At 40.4% G+C, this 18,934-nt stretch overlaps 1 protein-coding gene across 1 annotated transcript in view; it reads right to left on the bottom strand.

Annotated features, from left to right (window-relative positions):
• Positions 1-178: 178 nt before the first annotated feature.
• Positions 179-18,934, bottom strand: part of LOC136259939 (cAMP-dependent protein kinase type II regulatory subunit-like) — a 24,197-nt gene continuing 5,441 nt past the window's right edge. The window contains exons 2-15 of the mRNA XM_066053515.1: positions 9,642-9,692; positions 9,527-9,573; positions 9,349-9,474; positions 9,236-9,300; positions 8,744-8,792; positions 2,733-2,794; positions 2,629-2,674; positions 2,360-2,407; positions 2,258-2,311; positions 975-1,049; positions 861-926; positions 748-805; positions 624-692; positions 179-519 (exon numbers count right to left, since the gene is read on the bottom strand). Of these exons, the coding sequence (XP_065909587.1) occupies positions 386-519; positions 624-692; positions 748-805; positions 861-926; positions 975-1,049; positions 2,258-2,311; positions 2,360-2,407; positions 2,629-2,674; positions 2,733-2,794; positions 8,744-8,792; positions 9,236-9,300; positions 9,349-9,474; positions 9,527-9,573; positions 9,642-9,692 (950 nt within the window). The 3' untranslated portion in view covers positions 179-385. The remainder of the gene's footprint in view (positions 520-623; positions 693-747; positions 806-860; positions 927-974; positions 1,050-2,257; positions 2,312-2,359; positions 2,408-2,628; positions 2,675-2,732; positions 2,795-8,743; positions 8,793-9,235; positions 9,301-9,348; positions 9,475-9,526; positions 9,574-9,641; positions 9,693-18,934) is intronic.

Genomic DNA, 18,934 nt, shown 5'->3' with positions numbered 1-18,934 from the left:
GAGGGCCAAAAAGGCTTGAAGTTAAATGAAATGAGCAATAATGAAATGCCAGACAAATTGATAAATTTAGTCCAAGACAACCCACCAGAATAAAACCCCAATACAACAGTTTGTGCATAAAATTTTTAAAAAACCTCAAGTAGACAGCACCAACCCACAATAGGCAGAAAACGAATGCTTCATTATGTAAAGTCTTTTCATTTATTTCTAACACAACTGATAGTTAAATGTAACACAAGTTCTTAAACTGAATTGCTTTAAAATGACATGGAACCAATCACATGCCAGCTATCACTGAACAATAAATACATATTAATAATATACACATAAAGTCTAATAGTCCTGTTGAGTTGATAGTTGGCTACATGAAATCTCAGGACCTCCTTCACTGACGTAATTCAGATAGGTCAAGAGAAGTCCCAAACAACTCCATCAATTGTTGTTCGTATCCTTCGATGTTCCTCTTCATGATATCCATACACGGTCCCAAGAGACGCTCAAATGCACCCACATCCACAACTACATGACAGAGCAAATTAAGAAACCTCAGTACCTCTATATGCTATTGTTGGTCACAATAAGAGAATAGTGAATGGTCACTATTCTGGAATAAGGTTGCTAACCTGCACAAATGGCATCTCCGACAGCATGGATTGAAGCAGCACGTGGTTTTTTAGTAAGCAAAGCCAACTCTGATGAAGTAAGAACACATAATACCAACAACATCACAAGCCTTTAATTAATTACCTCCAAAATATTGTCCTTTGGTTAGATCGGTAAGGTGCACCTGTTCTCCTGGTTTCTTCTACAAAAGTATAAAAATGAATTTAAAAGTAAAATGGTGTCGTTCTAGTACTCACAGGATCTTCCCTAGTAACTGTCACCTTCCCGCTTTCAACCAAGAAAAAATGTTCTGCGTCATCTCCCTGGAGCACAATGAATGCTATACAGTAATATCAGTCTGATAGGCTAACCTGTTTGATAATACATTCTCCATCAGTATATGTTCTCCTCTCACACGCATCAGCTAAATTCATTCGTTCATATTTCTAAAAGTGATATGTCATTAAGATAACACAATACCAAGATAATATGTATTGATAGTAATACAGTAATGGATATGACACCACTAACAAAAGGTATTACTAAAAAGGGCATGCCATAAAGCAAGTCACTTTCATGGATGGTGACAAAGAAGACCCAAAAACATATTTGGTGTTAAGCATTATTCAAGTTTCAATCAATGTCTTTCTCAGAAGATCACCAGTCACATCCACTAATGATACCATAAGATGGATGGTCACACTGCAAACAATAAGAATCACTAACAATCTAAAACAACTATGTGAGCTTCCTCCTACCATGAACATCCAATGGAGAAGCTTACACCCTATCCCACTATTTACATACAAAACTAATTACACATGTATCATAACAATTATCTAATGAGCAAGAGAGCTAATGGGATGATGGAAGACCTGACTGACTGACTGACTTACTACTGAGTTACTGGTCATGCACAACTGTAAAGTCAGTAAGGAAGGGATATAGGCAGTATACAGCCAGGGACAACAAGCACATTGTTGCCACAATAAAATCATCAATTCTATAAGGTCTGCACATTCAAAGTGGTTTGCTAAAACGGCAAAATGTTTTACAACACTTGTGATGTAATTCACCACAAACCTAATATACAAGAAGCCATAGTAACCAAACTAAATTTTCCTGGATACACAACACATAGAGGAGATAAAGTACCTTGTAAGGACCAAGGAACTCAAAATAATTTTATAAAGGATAATAGACCGCACAAGAAGTACTCTCATGCACAAGGACAGGGACACATGCACATCACAGATGTGTTATAGCCACAAACTGTGGAGGGTAATTTTATACATCCTCCACACACACTGCATGACTACTTCACTAATGCAAAGAAATAATATACACAAACACCAAAAATGGCAAGCAGTAATCAATGCATGGTGTAGAGTATCAGCAATTGATATTGTATACCATTCAAAATCACCTACTGTCAAATTCTAGTAATACAAAGATATGACTTGTAGCCATTCAATGGCATAAATAGAATTCAAACAGTTGCAGGTGTGAGGAGCTTTGCATTGTATAACTTAATCTTACAATTATTGGAGGCTACAAGAATCATCATACAAATAGGATTACAGGCTTATATGAATAACACAAGTATGGATAGATAACAAAAATACAGGGTGTGACAAAATATGCTTCCACATACTTCCATTGCAGATAACATCGGAACGGACTCAAGCAGATTCTCAAATGTTTCTCTCTAGAATATAATAAAACTGTTTTAACTATCTAAACTGATGACACTTACCTTACGGCAAGCAGCAGTACACACAATCCTCTTAAACGACCTCTGGTCCTGTTATACAGCACCACAAGTAAAATATACATCACACATATCCTGCAAAGTACAAATGGATACACCCTCTATTCTGACGCCCTCAACTATAGTGTTCTGAGTTTAGGGGTCTAAATGAATACTTGTAGAGATGGTAACACAAACAAGTGCCCTCATTTATATTAAGACATCTACATCTCAGGGCCCATATTCTGAGGGACTCCATTGTAATTTGTTCATACCAATGCCCACAGTACTCCATCACTTGTAGCGACGATCGTTGCAGCCCTGTATAGGTAACAAGCCAGTTTAGTATTCATTCAATACTATCAATACTTGTACTCACCTTGGGGTGTTGTACATCAGTGCCAACTCGCCAAATGACCCTTTGTTGTCATAAGTTCCATACTACAGAAATATAGTTGAATAATGGAATGTCTATGTACATTCTAATTTGGTCACTATGCAAGGCACCCAACCAACCCCAAGAACATTATTTGGCAAGGTCAGGCTTGAAGGTGACCTATTGACAGAATGCTTGGATCTTACGTTTCCACCTTATACAGATCAATAATCACCATATAGCATACTACTAACAGTTTACATGTAAATGCTATGGCATTTAGACTTTGTTCTAGCTCAACCAGCAAAAGTAGAGTCCTCCAACTCGCATCATCAAGCAATTCTACTCACTGCCAATACCATAAGAATCATCACTGTTGCAGACCAAATCACTCCAATTGAAAAGCATAGCCTCTCCACTGTGCAGACCCATGGGAAGTACATAAAGCCAGACTATAGAAGAGGTAAAGCCATTATAATATTGTCTTATTGGCCAAGGTCTGGTGTCTCACAATAGCTTTAATTTGTTTTAAAGTGTAGGATCCAGTGGACTAGACTTCCCAGACAGTTATCTAACTACAGCAAACATTGCAAAAGACATTTTCCCACACAGTAGAACCCAGGGAATTAGTCCAGAAGGGATACTAATAAAAAGCACTAGTAAAATCATTTTAAAGAAATGCATTTCTTGTGTGTACTCATGACATACCAGGAATGGATAATTGTATACGGTCAATGAGTGCTGTAACCCTTCGTGGGAAGTCCATTACTGTAAGTTTCTCCTTAACAGAACTGTTTACTTGTGAAATCTACACCATTGCAAAGTAAAGGTAAAGTAGAACTCTATTTCCCTAGCAATACATTCCGTCAGTATTTTCTACAGGGTCTATTGGGCTCATGTGAAATGTTTTCTGACGTAGTAAATTCTTTGCTGTGTATACCCCCTTGGTAACAGCTCACTCTCAATAGATCTTCACCAACACTACTGTCAAAAGTGACAAGACAATCCACTGTCCACCCCATAGTCCAAGAGAAGTGATAGAAAGCCGGTTGGACCAATTACAATGAAATAAAACGCTGATCTAGTTGATAATGATTTTGTGCATGATGAGATGAAGCAACTGATGAAACTAACAAGCACACATGCTAAAGCATCAGACGGGTACACCCACAACACCATTGCAGGTAAGATCAGCTGAACTGGAGGGTACTACCCAAAGTATCACTGGGTGTCACGAACAGTAATGAGTAATTATGCCATCTCCTCAAGCAATAAGTAGACCTGTGGTAGAGGAAACACTTTGAACGAAAGAAGTGCAATGCCTTCAACCTCTTCGTTGACATAAGACTTGGACGCATCATGCCAGCCCATCATAGACCAGTAGTATCTGGTAATAATTATCCTTTACCAGCTACATCTTCTCTTACAGTACAACTTAAATTTTAAGCAAAGTTCAAATACAAGTCTCTAATACACAAAAATAATTGTAATAAATGAAATACATGACAAGTATTGGCAGGTACAGTAACCTAGAACTGTACCTGAGAATGCATCAGGAACAGTAATAACCTGAGGTTACTCTCAGGTACCTGAGAATTGCACCAAAAGCAATCTGAGAGTAAAAAATCTGGGAAGCAGCATGCCCCCAGGCCTCTTTACATGTTGCATACTTACCTATACACATTGCCCCCTCATGAGTCATCTCTTAGATAAAGGCCTGCATTTTACCTTACCAAAAACCACTGGTCAGATCATCTCCTTCCAAGATCTAGCAGTTCAACCAATGGGTTTTCAAGGACTCAACTGTGGTCCCCATTCACAGACATTTATGATCCACCTGTTAAATTAGTTTATACATCCATTGGCCTACCAAACTGATCAGAACTTTCCTTAAAGATAGATGTTTCCTTAAAGATAGATGTGAAGTCCTTGACATCAAGTCGGTAGAGTCCACTCCAAGCAAGGTTCCTGCTATTTGAAAGCAGAGTGATTATAATTCAGAAGGCTCAGTCTCACATATCGACGGTGTTTGGCCAGTTCTCTCAGTTGAACAGCTTTTCGCAGTAAAAATATTCTCCGGATAAAAATAAAAATCCACAATCGAACCACCCACTTCGGCCTTTTTCTTAGCTGAAACACGTGTTCGCAGTTAATTTCGAACGGTCATGTCTGAACTAGAGTCTCTAGTCAAAAACCTTTCAGACAAGTTCGACGGCTTACAGAATGACTTGAATAAGCTGAAGCATCGCTCGGAGAAGCGGAAGAAGCATGGCAAGCGGCACTCTTGCCGGTGCCACAGACGTCACTCACCCTCGAGGTCACGATCTAGGAGTAGCTAGGACCACAGAGGCGGGTCACACTCTCAGAGAGAGAACCCCAGCTCCTTACCTGAGCGATCTCGGAGTAGATCAGCGTTGCCACCTCGGGGAGAAACACGTGGCCGCCATGACAGAAACTCGAAGAGTCCGACTCGTGAGAGGACCCGATCCTGGGAGGACATTCCTGATACACCTCAATACAGTGAGGTAGTTGAGTGGGAGTACAACTCCGACATTGAGCCCGTGGGACCGGGTAAGCACCAAGCTCCCCCCACCAATGTAGCTGCAGTGTCTGAGGAGACGGGGTCTATTATCTCACAAGCCTGTACCAGTAGACTGGAGTATGCAGACCGCCTGAAAGTAAGGAATGTGTACTCTCTTCCTAAAGTGACAGCATCCCGGACACCTCAGCTGGATAGCTACCTCAAGACTGAGATACCACCAGCAACCAAGGCTGTGGACAAAGAGTTGGCTACAATTCAATCCCATGTACTTGATGCTCTTGCCCCACTTAGTGCCATCCTCGAAACAAAGCAGGACGTCCCGAAGGAAACTGTTAGTGCTGCCACAGATGCAGTTAAGCTACTGGGAAATGCCAGTGCCCGAATCAGTCACCTCCGACGCACAAAGGTCATCTCACAGATGAATAAGGCACTGCTCCCACTGGTCGAGGAGGACTCAAACTTCGGAGAAGCGTCGCCCTCTTTATTTGGGCCGGAGTTTGCCCAAAAGTCGAAGCAGCATGTGGATCAAGTGAAGGCAATGAGGTCCACCCTTGGCACGTCCAAGCCATTTTTTCGACCAGGCCCCCCCAACAGCCGGGGGGGGGGGGTTACTCTCGCAAGCCGACACGAGGAGGGGGAGGAGCCCAGAGAGGACGTCCAAGCCAAGGAAAATTATTCCAGAAGAACACTTGGAACAAGTGACTCATGCACACACCTTTACAAAAAGTGTGATAATGAATTGGAAAAGTACCCTATTGAATCAGATTGCATGTCTCGGAGTAGAACATTGCCATCAACCAGACCTGCCGCAGGCAGGCAGGTTGGCTCATTATTTGGCAAACTGGTCTGCCATAACACAGGACCAGTGGGTACTAAGTATGGTACGGGGATACCGGATAGACTTTGTGGCAATGCCACGCCAAGAGTCACGGCCAACTCCTCCACACTATACCTAGGAGCAGGTCACACTAATACAGGAGGAAATATTCAAACTCCTACAGAAACAGGCGATACAACCTGTGGAGTGCCCCTTGGAGAGGGACTTCTACTCAAACATATTTCTGGTACCCAAAAAGGATGGGGGGCAAAGACCCGTCATCAACCTCAAAGCGCTAAACAGCTTTGTTCACCCAGAGCACTTCAAGATGGAGGGAATTCACACCCTGAAGGACCTTCTGGAGCAGGGAGACTGGCTGGCAAAGATCGACCTGAAGGACACATACTTTGCAATTCCGATACACCAATCACATCAGAGATACCTGCAGTTTCAATTCCAAGGGAAAACCTTCCGCTTCACCTGCCTTCCCTTTGGACTCTGCTCCGCCCCATGGGTGTTCACAAAGACTCTGAAACCAGCCCTGGCTGCGTTACGCCAGAGAGGGATTCAGATGATTGTCTACATAGACGACATACTCCTTATAGCAGAGTCCAAGGAGCAAGCTCTGGATCAGTCTCAAGCTGTAGTATACCTACTAGAGTGTCTGGGATTCATCATCAACACAGAGAAATCTGTGCTTACCCCAGATCAGACCATAGAGTTCTTGGGTCTCACAGTCAACTCCATCAATATGGAGCTACGACTTCCTCCTACCAAGATAAAACAGATTCGAGCAGAGTCTTGACAGATAATGAGGATGGCGGGGCCAACCTCAGCCCGAATACTAGCACGCCTATTGGGCAAAAGGAATTCAACGACATGCGTAATTCCCCCTGCACCCCTCTTCTACAGAAACCTGCAGATGGCTCTCTCCAATGCCCTGGAGACCAACTCCCAGGATTACGAGGGAACACTGATCCTCTCGCCAGCCAGCTTGGAAGAGCTGAAATGGTGGGACACGGAGATGTCCAAATGGAATGGGAAGACTCTCCTCAAGAGGGAGATAGACATGATTATCGACTCCGATGCATCACTGCAGGAATGGGGAGCTCGCTGTGGAATACAAACCACAAGGGGAGCATGGTCACAGAAGGAGGTAACCCTCCACATCAACTGTTTGGAGTTGCTGGCAGCAACACTAGCAGTACAGTCATTTGCAAAAAACAAGTCCAAACTAAACATCCTGCTGAGGATCGACAATACCACAGCAGTTGCTTACATCAACCATCTGGGGGGGACAGTCTCAAAGAGACCTGGTCAATCTGACAAAGGATCTGTGGATGTGGTGTCTGGAGAGGAATATACACATCACAGCTCAACACCTCCCCGGAATCCAGAACACTATCGCAGATGCAGAATCACGAGCCCAGACAGACAGGACAGACTGGAAGCTGTCTCCCTCCATATTCCACAAAATACAGGAAAACTTTGGTCCACTGGAAGTGGATCTCTTTGCGACTCGTCTGTCTGCCCAGTGCCCACGCTACTTCAGTTGGTGCAGCTATTCAAAAGGCCGAAGTGGGTGGTTCGATTGTGGATTTTTATTTTTATCCGGAGGATATTTTTACTGCGAAAAACTGTTCAACTGAGAGAACTGGCCAAACACCATTGATATGCTCAACTTCACCTTCTTCATATAATTCCAAATAGCTGGCAACCACTCCGTGGTCTGAGCCATTTATGAATTCATGGGAGAGCATGCTTTCATTACATGAATGGGAAAGCAGACAGAGTACAGTTATAACCTGAGGGGATCGACGCTTTCCTTTACTGGGGAACTACAGACAGGAGTGCCGATTGTCCCAAACTTTGACTTGTGTAACGTTTGAAGTAAATCATCAAAAGAATTGAATCGTTCACAACTTTGTAAGGCTTTATGGGAGATTTATTTGGTCACTTTATAAAACAGTGAGTTACAGAGCTTGTATGGCTTTATAGAATTCTAGACAAAGAACTAGTGGACACAAAGACTTTAAGAACAATGACCATGAAGAGCGAGCTGCAATTTGATCAGTGGGCGTGAGTGGTTGATTTAGTAGAGTATACACATTTATTGTTGCTCTTTTACAATAGGAATGCTGTTAGAAAGGTAGGTTATGTAGTTGGGTCACTCTGTTTGCTACTGTATAAATAAGTGCATAGTTTCCATCAATAGCATAGAATTACCATGTCAAACTATTTATTAATCTTAAGAGTTTGCATGCTGAAAAATTTTTAAAGATGTTGTGGAGACATTTACTTGTGTGTTTTCTGCTGTCAGCATATTTGTCAGGAAGATATGATTCAACTGTGACTGGCTGTTTACACTACTGAGAAGAGAGACTGTTGTGGTTGGCAATCTTCAAGCAAAGTATGAGCTGTTGTAAGTCACTGCATGATGTAGATTGTGATGCATGTTATATTACCACCTTGCCTAGCATACAATAAAAGGTCTCTAGTTACTTATTGATTTCAAGGTGACCTTGCCTGTATGTTCTATTAGAGGAGTTGTGGTGGCAAACACCACAGTTAGAACAATATTTACATATTTTAGTCTGTGTGAAAAATATCACTATACATTTGTAGTTCTCACTATGAAAGGTATCACAAACTCACCTTCTTAGGATCTTCTCCGCCTTTACTCACAAGAATGTCAAATGTCCCCCTGCAGCCAAAGAGAACAGCACTGGAAGACCAACCCCTGGCTACTGCAGTAAGTTTATTAGGGGATACATTTGAAATATGATTATGTTGAATAAAACATATCAAGAGTTCGTAATGTATGAACTGTTGATAGTACCAATGGGTAAATAGGTTTGTACTGTATGAAGCATGTATGGGTCCATTGTAGTTAAAGCCACACACAAAAGGTTCTGTGAAGTACTATGATGTATACATTGTTGATATCTACACAAAGAGAATGAAAATGCCAACTAACTTTGTTATTTTGACACATTCTATGTACTAACTACCCTCAAACCAACTCAAAGCACACCAGTAAAGACCTAAATATGTTGTTAATAGTGAGACAAAGGTATTCCTAGGATTAACACATGTGATTCACAAAGCTATGTATAGTCTTTGACTTTATGTAGCATACCCACCCACCTGTCTATTATGTAGAAGTTGTCACCCTGGTCTCCTTGGTCAATCACATGCTCTCCATCAGAAACCTGCTCAAACAACAGCATTAGATTCACACATGGAGATGCATGCCTTGCCTCTTTCACAAACATCGCATCAACCAGCTCGGAGACTTGCTCAGGATCAAGCGTCTTGAAAATGAAGATGTCAGCAATGCTGGCATGAAGACGACTCCTCTGCTCATCGGTCTTGGGGTAGATAACCTGTCAAGCACACACTATGAAGCATACAGAAACAATAAAACTAAAACACCACCTTTTCTACATCCATATCAGTAGTGGGATCAAATGGCTCAGCAAAGACTATAGCAGTAAGAGGAGTGACACACAACATATTATTCAAGCCCCTTCATAACAAAATAGCCACTCACTTGACTTCCTTCGGCCTCTAAACTGTGGCGGTGGTATATCAAGGTCAGAATCTGAAGTGAATTTAGAATTACTCATTGTAATAGCAAGAGCAGACTAAGCACAAACAACACTTAAGCGTCTCACTAATGGTTATGACTGTTAGTAGTGGTACTAGTGTATATGGTGGTGATAAAAGGGAGGAGGGCAGCTCATTATGAAAAGCACAGTGTCAGCAACAAGGTGATGCACCAAGGGCAACCATTGTTTTTCCCACCAAGGTTTCAAATTGATGGTATTTGCTTCAAGTCTTTATAGCCCTTCAGTGTCACAAATGTTCCCTTGGATACAGCAAAAGTTCACACATTGCAAGTTGACACCTCCATGAGAACTAGCTGCTGAACAAGATCTTTCTCATGAGGTGGATTTTAGCATATACAGAGATTATTTAACTACTTATTAACTGCCAGCTACACAGAACTTTAGCTCCTAGCTGCAATAATACACATAGTTTTAAATAATAGACTTAAATACAAATGCCTTGCTTTACTTACTAGAGTCACATAAACTAAGTAAGCTGCCATGAACAGCTGGAAGCAATTTGCAATAACAATTAGCTTGCCTTACCTGCAATTAGCTCATTTTCTTGTTCTATGATCCTCAACAAGTCATGAGCATTCATGTTAACACGTCTCCTCCTCCTTAGTAACGGTCGCCTATTACCAATATGAAGTTGAGCCATACCTAGAGTATTGTTCTCAACTGATTTTTTTTGTAAGACATGCTCTTTTATATGGCGGTCACCTGGCGCACGCCCCTACTATAACTGAGCAAGGTGAGAACACGGGATGAACAAACACAGCAGGTGTGTGTTGCCAACAAACACAACAAGCGACAAGGTTTTGCATAAGATGATTTATAACCTTCTCTATAGCCAGCTGGCCACACACCTTAACCTCAAAACTGGTCATGCTGTGCAGTTCATGTAGTTAAAGGAAACCTATCCATGACATTGCTAGACAGCTCCCAATTCAGCAATTGCAAAAGCAAAAGTGCTTATGAATAATAATCTATGCTACAATCTGTTCCCAGCTGGAAGCAATTTGCAATAACAATTAGCTTGCCTTACCTGCAATTAGCTTATTTTCTTGTTCTATGATCCTCAACAAGTCATGAGCATTCATGTTAACACGTCTCCTCCTTAGTAACGGTCGCCTATTACCAATACGAAGTTGAGCCATACCTCGAGTATTGTTCTCAACTGATTTTTTTTGTAAGACATGCTCTTTTATATGGCGGTCACCTGGCGCACGCCCCTACTATAACTGAGCAAGGTGAGAACACGGGATGAACATAAAACAAGGTGACAATAAACCAGCAAACAAGAAGACAAGGCAACGCAGGTGTGTGTTGCCAACAAACACAACAAACGACAAGGTTTTGCATACCCTGTCTTTTTTGACAAATCAGAATAATAATAATAATAATAAGACTATAACCTTCTCTATAGCCAGCTGGCCACACACCTTAACCTCAAAACTGGTCATGCTGTGCAGTTCATGTAGTTAAAGGAAACCTATCCATGACATTGCTAGACAGCTCCCAATTCAGCAATTGCAAAAGCAAAAGTGCTTATGAATAATAATCTATGCTACAATCTGTTCCACAATGTATGCCATTGTGGGACAAGACTTGGCTTGCTGTCTGTGTGTTTCAACTATAAAACGCTTCTCTACACTGGAAGTAAATGTGATTCCTCCAAGAGTATGTATATCACACAATGTAAGACCCTCCTCTTAGTGTGTATTCAGTAAGACGTGCCTGGCTAAAGACCTCAACTTATTGTAATGCCAAATTTCTCGACAGCAACCTACCAACTTTATACCACAGATTCTCCTAGAAGCGTTGTGTGGTGACTCTGCAACATATCATATTATTATTCCACAGATGTGATTTCCAGCACTGTGTCTGCAGTACACAGACCTGTGGTTTCTCACAAAGCTAGTACCCATACCCTGGAACTATTAAAGGTACAAGATGGATTTCTTGAGATGATACAATGATTTTCCATAGCTGGGTAATACAGTCCAGTGACTCCTTGGCTGTTACAGTTAGGTAGGCTTGCTGCTGAAGCATATCCTACTCCCAAGTTTACAGAGTAATTGTCATTGGAATGGGTTAGTTATTTACATCAAGCTTTAGTAGGTATAACAAAACATGACAAGCAGCATTGCTTGTAATTGGCCCACCATAAGCAAATTAGTTGTGGTCAATTTTATAAGAGGAGTAGCCATGTTTCTTGAAGCCCATAGTTTTATTTGGTAGCTGGCCACCCAGGTGTCCACCACTACTACAATAATGTATGCACCATCTAGCATACCTGGTTTATAGAATCCTATCATGTGAGACTACAAAGAGAACTTGTTATCTTTCTCTTGGGAGTGCAGACTCAGGTTACAGAAAAATTTTTTTTTGCATTCTCATAAATAGGTAATTTATTGCTATTGTAGAACATTTTTTCCAGTACAAAAGGGCAACAACTGGAAAATTTTAGCCCAGTTCATTAGTTTAGTAGAATGAGTTGTAGCTCTGTTGTGCTGAGAAGATATTGGCTTCATGTGGTCTACTGAAGATGATTTCATTGATACAGTGATGGCTGAGAGATCATTTTAGCAGGATCTACAACTTACCTAGGTGAGAAACTTGACACTCTTGCAATTGGATAAGCAGAAAAACAAAACAAAATAGGTACATGCTATTCATGAATAGACAATAAGGGTTACTATAATATTGTACTATTGGCCAGATGAATGTCTGTCACAGTGACTTTAAACACGTTAGGTACAACAGCCTCAGTCAAGGATCAGAGGTGAAAGGTGTAGAAGGCAGCAGCTACCTACAGTGTGATAAAGAGGAAGCAGATCTTGAGACAGTCAGGCAAATTGATTTGTGGCCATACAACAATCAAAAGGTACTGTACATACACAGTCAAGGTGTATTACAGTAAACATGGTGTATGAGAAATCACAAATTCTCACAGGCAAATAATAACGCTACTAGTCTTAGTGACCCATCAAAGGGGTACTGATGGTGGAGTCACCCCTTACTTGTCCCATAAACGGTAGCACTGTAGCATAGTTTCTTGTTAAAACAGGATTTTAACACAGAAGAAGTGCTACCTGTGGGTTAATTATGTATTTGTCTACACATTCAGTAATTACCTTGCTGCAAAAAATGTCCTTCCTGGAAATGCTCCAGTAAATCACTTGAGTAGACACTGGAGTATAATTCAAGTATGCAATGCTCAAGAAGTGGGCATTAAATACAACTACAAACTAAAAGTACATAATTAGCAATGACCATGGATGTGCACTCCAGTCTCTAATCCAGGATCTTTAGCTTGTTTGGAGGGAATTACGTGACTGCAAGTCACACCAGTTTACTAGTCAGACTATCAGTACAGTGTTGGATTAGTTGTCCAGTATTTTACAAGTAGAATACTGGGGGTGGTGGTATAGGGCAGCACGCCAGTAAAGATGTACCCTTGCTCCTGCATAGATGAATCCAATCTGTCAGTGGTGAAAATATTTCCTCTCAAGGTTCACAGAATTGTGACATGAACACAACACTTCTGAGAGTATCCTGTAACATCTTTAGCATATTATTTAGGCTCAAATTAATACACAAGGGGATGTTCTTCAAATTCAATTCAGCAAGTATACAGGCAAGAGTCTATGCATAATACTCTATATCAATCTTATAGAATCACTGCAGCATCATTGCAACTATGTATATGTTTCAAGTCAAACATTTTCTTCTGTGTATTGTCTGATTAAAATATTGTAGGGTATAAAATACTAGTTGTAATGTATACGTCACTGATGCCAGTCCTTACTTCGGCATAGACGAATCCAGTCAATTGTCCAGTCACAGTCAATTGAACAGTGGGTGGACACCACTGTTCACTGTTAGAATGTCTTGATGAATTCTCTGTAATATGCTCCAAGTTCTAACATGGCGCTAGCCATTCTACTCTACTCTGGAGTGACAACGACAACCTGAGCTAAGTTGTTTGTTATACCGCGGCATAAAAGGAATCTTTTGACTTCAAGTGCCTTGCTTAAATACACATGCCTGCTTTACTTGGTAGAGTCACATAAATTAACTAAGCTGCCATGAACAGTTGAAAACAATTTGCAATAACAATTAGCTTGCCTTACCTGCAATTAGCTCATTTTCTTGTTCTATGATCCTCAACAAGTCATGAGCATTCATGTTCATGTTAACACGTCTTCTCCTTACTAACAGTCGCCTATTACCAATCCGAAGTTGAGCCATACCTCGAGTATTGTTCTCAACTGATTTTTTTTTGTAAGACATGCTCTTTTATATGGCAGTCACCTGGCACATAAATTAACTAAGCTGCCATGAACAGTTGAAAACAATTTGCAACAACAAATAGCTTGCCTAACCAGCAATGACCTCATTTTCTTGCTCTATGATCTTTAAAGTCCTCAGTTTGTTATTCATGTTCATGTTGATTCACCTCCTGACAAGAGGCCTCTTTACACCACCACCGAGACATAAACTGTCAGTCGCTTGAGTATTGCAGCTATGTACATATTAAATGCAGAGTATAAAATACTTGCTGTACTGTCACTAATGCAGCAAGAAGTGACAATGCTGTAATGTCACAATGTCACTTTGTCATAGTCCTTAACAAGTCATTGGTGCTCATGTTAACATGTCTCCTGACTTAAGGTCTCCTTATGCCACTACCAAGTCTAGACATATCAAAGTGTTGTTCTCCTAGATACTCACTGCATACTACATCCTGTCCATCTCTGATTTGTTGAAAAAACAAGTGTTTATTTATTATCCGTCTCCTTTTAAATGTGCACTTGCAAAAGCTTCAGTAATTAGCTGATTCTGTTGTTCAAAATTGTTCTCAGGGTCTTGACTTATAAGGAGAGGTACCTACCACAAGAGCAGCCTCCTCAAATGATGTCATCACAAGGAGCACTTCTTGTCCCTCATATCACAATAGAGTAGCTAACACATATACAGGTAATAACTCTGCCACAAAATGTCCTCTTTCCCAAGTAGATTACTCAGGTAGACATTGAAATGTAATTTAAGTATGCAATGTCAAGAATTTCTGGAAACGCATCTACTTGTTATAATTACGTAGTTTAGTAATTTTTAGTATTAGTACCGTCTACCTTGCAATGAAAATGAATCTTCCGTGTGTGTGTCAACTATGACGCCCTACTTGATGCATCGCTAAGAATCGAAGTGATTGAAGTCATACCAGTTTACATAACAGTTTAGTTTGCAAGCCCTTGGCTCTTTATTCCTAAAACATTGCAGAGTACAAAACTTACACTAAACCTGCTGTAATGTACATGTCACTGTCTCCAGTAAAGATGTACCCTTGCTCCTGCACAGACTAATCCAATCTGTCATGGTGGAAATGTTTCCTCTCAAGGCTCTGCTTCTTAAGATTAAGAACAGGGGATGTTTTTCAAGTTCAATTCAGCTATATTGATCTTATAGAATCACTGTAGCATGATACAATTAACAATTATAGATTTGCCTGCAGATATCTTATTATGCATCCATGTCAGTTGCTTGAGCATTGCAACTATGTACTTATTTTAAGTTAAATAAAAACAACACAATAAAAACAACACAAGAGTATTAAGTATTTGCTACAATGTCACTGATGCCAGTAAAATCTGCTCTTGCTTTGGCATAGGCGTATCCAGTCGATAACTCTTTTACTAATAGAATGTCTTGATGAACCCTCTGCAATATGCACAGCTGTCACCTGAGCCAAGCTGTTTTCTGTGACAAAAGGAATTGTACTGCACACTATGTCCTGTCCATCTCAGATACAAGTGTTTATTATCTGTAGGTAAATATGCAGCAGGTGATTGTTCCATGTCCTCCCAAGTAGATGTAACGACATTTGCTCTTCTAAAGAGCTTCTTGTTCTCAATGAGTACAGTGTTATTAAATGGAATCCCCTGAAGTTCCATCATTACTAGTAAGAAACTACACACACTGCATAATTTCTGGACTCACGATTTGTAGTCTACTATTTACTCCTACTGCTTTCCTGTAAAGGATTGTTCTCTACCCATCCTTCAAAGTGAATTGAGACCTGGTGTAATTCTGTTTTGTTTTACAGTCTCCTCATTCGTGTCATGAAAATATTAGAAAAGGAACAAATTTATAATCTCTTTTATGTGCTACGTATTCAACTGAATACCAGCTTGCTACATAGGTTTAATGACAAATTTAATTGTAATTCTGTGAAAACAAAGAATCGATAGCTGTAATGATTTTTTATGTTCCTTTCTTCTTGCACACTGTTTGTTAGTTCAACAGCACCAGTTCACTATATTGCTGATTGATAGTTAATGTCTGTAGTCAACGAGTTTAGCGTACTAATCTGACAATCAGTACAGTGTTGGATTAGTTGTCCAGTATTTTACTACAAGTAGAATACTGGGGGTGGTGGTATAGGGCAGCAAGCCCTGGGCTCTTTATTCCTAAAAAAAAGATTGCAGATGTCACTGATGCCAGCCAGTAAAGATGTTCCATTGATCCAGCAGATGAATCTAATCTCGTCAGTGGTGGAAATGTTTCCTCTCAAGGTTCACAGAATTGTGACATGAACACAATACTTCTGAGAGTATCCTTCTGACTGTAACGTCTTTAGCACGACATTTAGGCTCAAATTAATGCACCATCTAAAGATTCAGAAAACTACCACAGACAAGAGTCTTATACTATAATTGCAGCTGCTTGTAGCTTGAAACAATACACAATCATTTCCTTGCCTACAAATATCTTATTATGCGTCCATGCATAAAACTGTCGGTCACTTGAACATGTATGTATTTTAAATCAATAGCTATAAAAATAACACTACTAGTCCAAGTGACCCATCATCCATCATATATGAGTTGAGCCATTAGGGGTGGAATCATTCTCTGTTTGCCCCCAAGCACTGGAGTGTAGCTTCTTGTCAAGCGATCGTTAAGGCTGGATCTTACAATGACTTGCAGTATTGATGGTGTAACCATCTCCAGTGTTGTCAAAGAATGGTAACACTTGATCTTTAACATGACATCTCATTAGTAGTATCATCTGGGCACTTGCTATAGTATTGACATCCATGTGGAGTTTCCCTGAGCAGTACAAGAAAATATATTATTATTCCACTGTGCATTTACTGACTTGTCCACAAAGTTTGTTGTAAAGTGAGCAGCTTTTTTACTCCTCAAACATATTAAAGTCTTCTTGCTTTATGGATGGAGGGAGGGCCTGCTATCTCTTGTGGTGTGTATATCTATCCCTCAAATAAAAATGGTCTCAAAAAAATGCACACTTTCTTTTTAGTCAAGTTATTCAGCTGGTAACAAGCACCTGTTTGCATCACTTTCACAGACATACAACCTGTGGTTTCTCTTTATTTGCAGTTAAATAGTTCCTGCACCCTTTGCCTACTCATTTAGTATACTTTCGATATTTTTTGCTAAACTTTTACAAAAGTGTTCTTATACAATGGGGCTTCTATTCTATGTTATCTTTTGCTTGTCTTGGGGTTGTCCACGGACCAGACCACTTCAGCTTAGTATTCAACGTTTCAATGCCATAACAAGTACAAAAAATGTTTTGTTGGTCTGTTCATGAAACTCATCCTGCGCTCATTCGATTCCTAAACATTGCCGAGCATAAAACTTTCACTAAACCTGCTGTAATGTAGATGTCACTGATGCCAGTGAAGATGTGCCCTTGCTCCAGTAAAGACGAATCCAATCTGCCAGTGGTAGAAATGTTTCCTTTAAAGGCTCACAGAATTGTGACATAAACACAACACTTCTGAGAGTATCCTTCTGACTGTAAAAGTCCATATAATTTAAGCAATATAAGCTTAAATTAATCTATTTCCTAAGATTCAGGACAGGGATGTTTTTCAAGTTCAGTTCAGCAACTACGCAAGTAATGGTGTAATCATCTCCTGCATCCCCAAACATTGGTAACACTTGATCTTTAACATGACATCTCATGAGTATCATGTGGGCACTTGCTAGTAATGACATCCATGTGGAGTTTCCCTGAGCAGTACAAGAAAATATATTATTATTCCACTGTGCTGTTACAGACCAAGAGGTGCTCTCATCTCAATTACTGCCTTGTTCAAGTTTGTCATAAAGTGAGTTGCTTTTTCACTCTTCAAACATTTTGATGAAAGGTTCTTCTTGCTTTTATGGATGGAGGTTTGCTGTCCCTTAAATAAAAATGAGCTCGAATAAAAATGGACACATCATTGCTGCTTTCCGTTAGTCAAGCTATTCGGCTGGTAACACACTAAATATTGCAGAGCATAAAATTGTTACAATAAACCTGTACATGTCACTGATGCCTTGTGCCCCTTGTTTCACTGTACACAATGCTGAAAATGGTCCAGCATATTTCTCAAGTAGACTAGGGGTGATTGCCCTGGTCTCTTTTTCCCTAAAATACTGCAGAGTATAAAAATAGCAAGATGGTGCTATTGCCTAGCAAGATGCTGCTACAGTATGTTACTTTAATGTACGCAAATCCAGTCTATTAATCTTCTCTGGGTGGACACCATTTCTATACTTACAGAATGTCTTAATGGGCTAACTTGCTCCAAGGCACTTGCCATTTTTATTGTTCAATCTAATCTATTCTGGAGTGACGATAAACATAGCTAAGGTCAAAAGCTGCAACATGTCACTAATGCCAGTAAGTAAAGATCTATACTCTTACTTCAGCACAGGCGTATCCAGTCGATGAGACTTTTCTGGGTGATCATTTCTAGAATGATGGACTCCCTGCAACTTGCTCAAAGGAACTAGCTATTTTGTTACTAATGCCAGTAAAGATCTATATTCTGGCTTCGGCACAGACGTATCCAATCGATGAGACCTTTCTGGGTGATCATCATTAAATGATGGACTCCAAGCAACTTGCTCAAAGGAACTAGTCACTAATGCCAGTAAAGATCTATACTCTTGCTTCGGCACAGGCGTATCCAGTCGATGAGACCTTTCTGGGTGGTCATCATTTGTGGAATGATGGACTCCCTGCAACTTGTTCAAAGGAACTAGTCACTAATGCCAGTAAAGATCTATACTCTTGCTTCGGCACAGGCGTATCCAGTCGATGAGACCTTTCTGGGTGGTCATCATTTGTGGAATGATGGACTCCCTGCAACTTGTTCAAAGGAACTAGTCACTAATGCCAGTAAAGATCTATACTCTTGCTTCGGCACAGG

This window comes from Dysidea avara, chromosome 7 (genome assembly GCF_963678975.1).
Source record: "Dysidea avara chromosome 7, odDysAvar1.4, whole genome shotgun sequence".
Classification (NCBI taxonomy): domain Eukaryota; kingdom Metazoa; phylum Porifera; class Demospongiae; order Dictyoceratida; family Dysideidae; genus Dysidea; species Dysidea avara.
This window is presented reverse-complemented; position numbering and strand designations above follow the sequence as displayed.